We start from the raw sequence: 8,733 nt of genomic DNA on the forward strand, positions 1-8,733 counted from the left end.
GTGTGTGTGTGTGTGTGTGTGTGTGTGACCTGACAGCGCCGTTGTCGTCTCAGTGAAGTAACACACAGTCACGTCCTGGATGGAGCACACGGCCTCGCTCGCCCCCCTGCTCCACTCCTCTGCCTCTCTCTCCAGCTCACACACTCGCTTCGGACCGAGCTCCTGCAGCTGCAGAACTTTCTACACACACACACACACACACACTGAGTAAGAGATCACACTTTTATACATTTCCATCCATTTTATTCCAAACTGTGTATATCCGTGTGTGTGTGTGTGTGTGTGTACCTGTATCTCCATGGTGTGTAGAGTCGACAGCTCTCTCATGTCCCTGAATGGCTGCAGTTGGTGCTGATAATACTGTGTTGCTATGGTAACCAAATCACTGTAGGCCTCCTCCTCCTCCTCATAGATCTTCATCAGCTGCACGAGTCCTGCTGCGGTGCGGTGACTCTGTATGATCTGACACACACATACACACACACACAGACAGATATATAAATGTGTTGCAATTCCTTAATGAAATAGAAATCACGACCCAGACTCTTTTTATCTGTAGTTCCTCACATTGACCACCAGGTGGAAGCAGAGAGGAAACCAATCTGCACTTGATGCAGAAAGAATGACTTAGTGCTGCTTTAAATCTTTTGAACAGTGCAGTGTGGTGACAGGTGTGTGTATACTAAGAGAAACAATTGATATTGAAAAACAATAATAAATAAAAAATATCTGTTAGAGTAAAAAATCAGATTCCAGATCTGGAGGATGTGATTATATCGTTATTGCGATAAAACAATCTAAGAATTCACTTTTCCAAAGTATTAAGAAGTGTTGAAATTTATATTAACCTTATTTCACTAAATTAATTACCTAATTCATTCATTCATCAACTTCTAACATCTACCTTTAGAAGTAGGAAGCTGATGATATTATGCTTTCTGTCTGATGATATGATCCACTTCTAATAACTGACAGGACCCTCCCATTTTATACACACCTGCACCAATAGATATTAGTTAGAAAAGATAAAGTGAATATTTTGACTGGGATTAGTTCATATTTTCACTTTGGCTGAAATAACAGCGCTGAAGTGGTATAAGTGAATTTTAACACGCTGGAGTGGTTTTAAGACAAAACTTCATCTTTATCCTTTGATCTACTTTTTCCATTTCTCATCTGTGATTCACTCTCCGATTACCGAACAGGGAGTGTATTTGTCTGAGCACCAAAGAAGGACAACTTAGTGTAAACAAGGCGTAAGATACTCAACCTTACAGAATGGGATTTCTTTGTATTAATAAGTTAGACAGAGAGTTCTGCTGTACAGAGAGACACACAGACATGGACGTGGGCTTCAACCTCAAATAATAATAATAATAATAATAATAATAATATCACTGATTACATTAAAGATCAGCAGATTATTATTAGATTTAACATTTTAACTGTTTCTACAAACTCTTTAACCATCAGTGATGCAAACTAACACAAGTCTAATACACACACACACATACACAATATATTGATGATGATGATGATGAATGTCTGGGACTGTTTTTTACTTTCGCTTTCACTCTGTGTGTGAGTGTGTGTGTGAGCAGGCCATGATGATGATGATGATGAACGTGTCAGTGTCTCACCGTGTCCACCGTGTCCCTGGCCCTCCTGACCTGCTCCTCCATGGCTCTCCTCCTGAACTCCTGCAGGTTCTCACAGTACTTGTCCTCCTGTCCCTCGTCCTCCTGGGGGAATAAAGTCTCCAGGAGGATTTTGACCCCACACACATCCACTGCGGTGCTGAGGTACCTCTCGAGCTGCCCACACACCTCCTCCTCCTCCTCCTCCAGCTCCTGCTCCCCCAGCTCCTCCCTCCTGCCCCCTTGGCCCCTCCTGCCCCCCCGGCCCCCCCCCAGCAGGCTGTCCCACAGGCCGGGCGGGGTGAAGGTGCCCAGCTCGGGCAGGAGTCCCCACAGCGCGTCCCCGGAGCCGCTCAGCTGCTGGTGGAGGAGCTTCAGCTCGGAGGCGGAGAACATCGCGGCCCAGCTCGACTCCCCCCCCTCACCCCCCTCCTCCCCCCAGTCCCCCTCATCACCCCCCCTCCCCCTCCTCCTCTGCTGTAAGGTCCGGTTGTGACAGATGACCGCGAACTTGGACTCCGCGTGACTCCACCGCACGAGGAAGCGGATCTTCTGCGTCTCTCTCTCCTCGAACAGATCCCTCCTGATGGCCACCCACCCCTCCAGACTGTCCATCCTCTCCTCCACCCTCTCCACCATCCTGTCCACCTTCTGTTTACACCCACAGCTTCCGGTTCAACTCCAACCCGGAAGAACTCACGTCACGTGACGCGGTGTCTCTACATCCGGGGAATCACCGTCTAATTCCTCAGACTGTAAAATCCTCTAAATAATGATAATAAGAGCAAAAAAAAAAAAAAACCCGATAACTACACAGAACAGAAACACTGTACATTATATTCACAGACAATAAATAAGTAAAAATAAATAAATAAATAAATAAATACGTTTTAAGTAAAATAAATGAATAATGAGTCTCTGGCGACATCTACTGGTCGGATCGTCTCATTGCATCCTGTTCCTCCTCCAGTGTTTTTATTATTAAACCTCCTGAAACTCCACTGTTCTGTAGATTAAAGTTAAGCCTTTATTTGTCACATATACATTACAGCACAGTGAAATTGCTTCTTTACATATCCCAGTGTAACTGGGGTCAGAGCGCAGGGTCAGCCATGATACAGCGCCCCTGGAGCAGGTAGGGTTAAGGGCCTCGCTCAAGGGCCCAACAATGGCAACCCTCTGAGCCACCACTGCCCTTTCTATACAGACTGTTTCTCTTTATTTATAGCTGATAACTGTACATTTAATCAAGTCTTTAACAGGAAGAAGTTTGGCTAAATGGTTATTTGATCCCTATTTAATCAGAATAGTTTAATTTCCTGTTGGTTCTGTTGGACACGGAGAGACACTAATACACAGAATCTAATTCCCTGTGAGTGTCCACATACCTGGCCAATGAAACCCAATTGTGATTCTGATTATACACAACACTCCTCATATGAGATACAGGAACAAAGACACACGGACCTGTATATAGACAGTGGGGAGAATGTCACGTCCTCATGTGGGGACTTTCAGGTCTCAAGAGAAGAAACACTCGAACATTATTAAATATTTGCCCTTGCTCCTTAATAAGTTAGGGATGAGATTCACCTTTACTCGTCCCACAGCAGTGGAATGTCCTGATTCTTTAGGATCTTGAATGTGAGGTTGATACGAATGATGAAGGACAATTTAAATGTATTTTTGTTTTTGTCATTTATCCTGTATACATTTTTACAACTATCTATCTATCTATCTATCTATCTATCTATCTATCTATCTATCTATCTATCTATCTATCTATCTATCTATCTATCAGGCTGTCTGCCAGTCTACCTATAATTTAATAATTATTTAATCTTTTTTTGTTAGATTTGATCATTTATATTGTGGGGAGAGTAAGGCGCCCCCTGGTGATATTCTGTGGCCACAGCTTATTAAGGCGTAGGAACAAAATAGTATAAAGTATGGCAATGAGTTATTTGGTTGTTGTGGCTGTAACTTACGAATGAATGAGTGATAACAGGATCATTCATGTCCCACATGTAACAGGATGATTGTTGTTTTGAAGTATTCGATTTTACAAACTAACATAAAAGTTCATTAGGATTGTACGATTCTACATAGAGGTGGTGCAGGGGTTAGTACTGTGGTCTCGCACCTCCAGGGTCTAGGTTCGATTCCTGCCTCGAGGCTGTGTGTGTGTGTGTGTAGTGTACAGGTTCTTCCTGTGCTGCGTGGGTTTCCTCCCACAGTCCAAAGAGGTGCAGATTAGGCTAAGTGTCATTCCCAAATGACCTGTAGTGTGTATCTGTTCACCACAGTGCTAAATACAGAGGTAATGATCACCATAGGGTCCTGGGTGGATGGAATACTCTTATTGTATTGGGTTTTATAATTAATATGATCAGAAGAGCAAAGATTTGAGAAAACAATTGATTAATTTCAGTTATTATTTTAATGACTTTCACCTGTTTGGTTTCACACCTGCATTCTTTGCTTGTTGGTTGGTTTGTTTATTGTTGGTCTTTTTGTTTATTCATGAATTGTTTTTATTTTTCTACAATATTTTGCTACTATTATTTATTACACCATAATTTCTTAGACTTTGTTCACTATATACTAAGAATAACTTGTAAGTGTGAAGCTGTCCAATCTGGCAACCCACATGGTGATATGTGATATCAGTGAATTCCTCCTGTCTCTAAATTTAGGAGCTGGATATCACAGAGCAGGTGTGTGCTCATGTGTGTGTGTGTGTGTGAGTGTGTGTGTGTGTGTGTGTGTTTTCCCGACTCGCTGCAGAGTCTACGCTTCAGTTCAGAAGGTAAGAACAAAACCTTTTCATTCATTTATTCATTTATTTATTTATAAGACTTTTAAAGGATGTTCTCTAATCCTCTCTGTAGGAAAGTGACACTGAAATATCAGTTGTGTGAGAAATACAATATTATAACTACTAACTGTTTCTGCTGATGAGTTAAAGTTACTGCAGTGTTGCTGTTGATGAGTCCTGCGCTCTGATTGGTCAGAAGGTGTTGATCAATTCTCCATAACAGCAGCCCTTACAGGAGAGCAGATTTATATTAACTCACCCGCTCTGATACGTTATCGTTTCCGTGGTAACGGCTCATCCACAGGCACATCAGTGTAAGGAGTCTCCAGTGTCAGCCACATGCACTTAAAGATCTTAAGCGTTTTATTTCCCCTCAGGATGGATCTGTATGAGATGAGAAGTCGACTGCAGGCCATCGCCGAGGAAACCACAGCGAGTGAGGAAGACGAGGAGAATGAGGAGGAAGACGAAGATGAATTTGTGATGGTGAGGAACAGGAAGTTGACCTCTGACCCCAGCGGTGCCCCTGATGCCTGGTGTAAAGACTGCGGTGTCCCGACACACTCGAACCCGAGAGAGCGCGCACACACACGGCACGGCGTCGTCACCCTCAGCACCGCCGCTCAGGAGATCAAGGTACGTGCGTATGTGCGTGTTCTGTATTGTGGGATGTTTCCTATTAAAATATTATGTGTGTGTGTGTGTGTGTGTGTGTGTGTGTGTGTACAGAGTGAGCTTGGGAAGAGCAGCGGCAGTTTAACAGAGAAGATCACACAGATGGACAACTTCATCAGCAACCTGGAGGAGATCTTCATCACTGTGGAGGTGAAGCAGTGCGCACTACTGAGGGACCTTCTGTCACCTACACTAATCCCTCTCCATGCAAGGGGAACTCAGTCTAACTACACATCAGACACTCTGACCAAACAAATATCAGACACGCCCACCAAACAAACACGCCCACCAAACAAACATCAGACACGCCCACCAAACAAACATCAGACACGCCCATCAAACAAACATTAGACACGCCCACCAAACAAACATTAGACACGCCCATCAAACAAACATTAGACACGCCCATCAAACAAACATTAGACACGCCCACCAAACAAACATCAGGTGATATATAACGTCACCAAGCAGTCTTACCAAAGATTTAGCAAAATATCAGCAAACCAACATTATATGAGGTCATGAAACAAATATTAGCTATTCAAGCCAAAGAAATATTATCCAATCTGACCTATCATGTGTGTGTGTGTGTGTGTGTGTGTGTGTGTGTGATCAGGAGAATTTTGGGCGTCAGGAGCAGAATCTGGAGCAGCACTATAACGATGTGCTACAGTCTCTGTCTCAGCGATTCAGCGAGAACAGCGCCGCCCTGCTGGACGAGAAGAAGCTGAAGCTGGAGGCTCTTTACGGGCAGCTGCTGAGCTGTGGAGAGGCTCTGACGGCGAGTAAAGAGCTGATCGAACACGCGCAAGAACTGCACCGCTGCGATGACAAACACATCTTCCTGCAGGTCAGAGGTCATCAGATGCCTGACCCATTAGAATTTTATTTTTATTATTTAAAGACGACATTTTCCTTTTTCTCTTATGAGGATAATGTAGCTAACACATAATGGACTCCAGTTTAACATCACTATGTAAACCCTGTTTCCTTTCATCTCTTCCTTACAGACTGTAACGCCCATCATTAGGAGGTAGTGTGTGTGTGTGTGTGTGTGTGTGTGTGTGTGTGTGTGTGTGTGTGTGTGTGTGTGATGAACTTTGTTTTATTCGGTAATGTGTAATTGAGAGGAAATTTTCTAAACCATCAGGATGGAGGAAGTTTCTACAGACAAGGTGGAGCTCCGGGTGGGCGTGTCTCTTGACTTTGCCCCGCCCCCTACAGACATGGCTGAGGTTAAACACATGATGGACTCCATTAACGTTGTACCAGGTAAGTGTGCAGTACTAAACCCCTGAGTGTTAAACACCTGAGTGTGTATCAGTGACCCTAGTGTGTGTGTGTGTGTGTGTGTGTGTGTGTGTGTGTGAGCTCCCTCTGCCCCGGTGATGAACCCTCAGGTGGTGAACTCTGCCTCGCCCTCGTCTCTGCGTGTGTGTTGGAGTCTGTTCTCTGATGATACGGTGGATTTTTACAAACTTTACTGCCGTCAGATCTCTGAGGACGTCGCCACGGAAACCATGCAGGACGGTAACCATGGTTACAGAAACACACCTCATCACACATGGATGATACACACGTCACAGTCCTCATGTCTTCCTTGTGTACAATAAACTTTCTTTACTTATTTTACTATGATGTGATGTGTGTGTGTGTGTGTGTGTGTGTGTGTGTGTGTGTGTGTGTGTGTGTGTGTGTGTGCAGCATCGGTGATGAGAGTAAAGGAGACTCACTGTGTGGTCAGGGACCTTCACCCTAACTCTCAGTACGAGTTTTGGGTCACAGCAACAAACACAACAGGAATCAGTCCAGCCAGTGAGAAGGCTGTGTATATGACCGGTACACACACACACACACACACACACACACACACACACACACAGTGTAATGTACATTTCATGTTAATATCAGTTGTGTGACCTTGTTAATGGTGTGTGTGTGTGTGTGTGTGTGTGTGTGTCTATGTGTGTGTGTGTGTGTGTGTGTGTGTGTAGTCCCCTCTCCTCCTGTTATTAAAGAGTATGAGTGTGTGAGCTGTCTGGAGGCGGCGCTGATCCGGTGGGACTCTGGAAACACAAACCCTGTGGAGTCGTACACACTCGAGCTGTGTGAGGACGGAGAGACGGACAACTCAGTGACCGAGTGAGACACACACACACACACACACACACACACACACACACACACACACACACACAGCTCTCTGTGCTCTGATGAGAAATTATTACTACTGCCAGATTTCTAACACTGTCTGTGTGTGTGTGTGTGTGTGTGTGTGTGTGTGTGTGTGTGTGTGTGTGCAGGTCAATAGTGGCGATCCCCACCTGTGAGTGTGTGGTGCAGCTGCAGCCGTGGAAACGTTACATCATCACAGTCCGGGCCGTGAACATCGGCGGTGCGAGTGAGAAGAGTCGACCCATCAGAATCTCCACTACGGGTACGACATCACACACACACTACTACATCTGAAACAGGACGGCCAGTAATCTCCCTCTGTGTGTGTGTGTGTGTGTGTGTGTGTGTAGGGACCTTTTTCCACCTCCTGAGGGAGACGGCTCACCCGAGCCTGTGTGTGATGGATGACGGTTTCACCATCGTTTACCCGGACGAGGATCTTCCTCTGAGTGACGTGGTGTTGAGTGACAGCAGCTTCAACAGGTCTCTCTCTCTCTCACACACACACACACACACACACACACACACACACACACACACACACACACGTGTCTATAATCGTATCTCACTCATCTTATTACTCTTCATAAGTGTGTGTGTGTGTGTGTGTGTGTGTGTGTAGTTGTGTAGCCGTGCTGGGTGACCTCATCCCTGTACGCGGGCGTCACTTCTGGGAGATAGAACTGGACGACTGGACAGAGTACAGAGTGGGCGTGGCCTATGAGGACACACAGCGCAGCTCTTATCTTGGTGCTAACGCTACCTCCTGGTGCATGAGACACATTCGCACACCCTCTAGGTGAGACACACACACACACACACACACACACACACACACACTTGAATATATCGGACCATGATGCAGCACCATGATTAATTTTATTACCGCTTCATCACTCCAGACACAAGTACGAGTTCCTGCATAACGGCTGGAGTGCAGACGTGCGCATCACCGTGCAGCCGCTGCGCGTCGGCGTGTTCCTGGATTACGACAGGGGCGCTCTCTCCTTCTACAACACACACCTGCAGCAGCACTTATACACCTTCAGGTGCTGCTTCACACACAACGTGCTGCCCTGCTTCGCCCTGGATAAACCCGGAACACTGAGGATACACACCGGGATTCCGACGCCGTCATACATCACACACACACAGGGAAAGTGAGCGCTACAGTTGGCGGTAATGGATTCCAACCTGGCCACATGGTGGAGTAGTGGTTAGCACTATCACCTTGCACCTCCAGGTTCTGGGTTTGATTCCCGCCCCGAGTTCTGTGTGCATGGAGTTTGCATGTTCTTCATGTGCTTGATGGGTTTCCTCTGGGTACTCCGGTTTCCTCCCACAGTCTGTAGATCAGCATGTTAGGCTTATTGGTGTTCCCATATTACCTGTAGTGTACTCTAAAAAATAAAACTGTCCTGAACTCAA

At 45.5% G+C, this 8,733-nt stretch overlaps 2 protein-coding genes across 3 annotated transcripts in view; one reads left to right on the forward strand and one right to left on the reverse strand.

Moving 5' to 3' along the window:
- The window catches only part of LOC128527505 (WASP homolog-associated protein with actin, membranes and microtubules), a 5,644-nt gene extending 3,354 nt beyond the window's left edge, over positions 1–2,290 (reverse strand). For both annotated transcript variants that reach the window (XM_053499928.1, XM_053499927.1), the window contains exons 1-3: positions 1,641–2,290; positions 289–462; positions 30–180 (exon numbers count right to left, since the gene is read on the reverse strand). In XM_053499928.1, coding sequence (XP_053355903.1) covers positions 30–180; positions 289–462; positions 1,641–2,276 — 961 coding nt within the window. In that variant the 5' untranslated portion in view covers positions 2,277–2,290. The remainder of the gene's footprint in view (positions 1–29; positions 181–288; positions 463–1,640) is intronic.
- Positions 2,291–4,365: 2,075 nt separating this feature from the next.
- Positions 4,366–8,733, forward strand: LOC128527509 (fibronectin type III and SPRY domain-containing protein 2). Its single transcript, XM_053499932.1, has 13 exons — positions 4,366–4,446; positions 4,833–5,091; positions 5,185–5,280; positions 5,747–5,980; positions 6,141–6,163; positions 6,281–6,402; positions 6,502–6,660; positions 6,835–6,969; positions 7,125–7,272; positions 7,434–7,567; positions 7,656–7,788; positions 7,928–8,104; positions 8,208–8,733. Exons 2-13 carry the CDS (start codon positions 4,834–4,836, stop codon positions 8,467–8,469), a joined length of 1,881 nt encoding a protein of 626 aa, XP_053355907.1. The 5' UTR covers positions 4,366–4,446; position 4,833; the 3' UTR covers positions 8,470–8,733.

This window comes from Clarias gariepinus, chromosome 7 (genome assembly GCF_024256425.1).
Source record: "Clarias gariepinus isolate MV-2021 ecotype Netherlands chromosome 7, CGAR_prim_01v2, whole genome shotgun sequence".
In the NCBI taxonomy this organism is placed as follows: Eukaryota; Metazoa; Chordata; class Actinopteri; order Siluriformes; family Clariidae; genus Clarias; species Clarias gariepinus.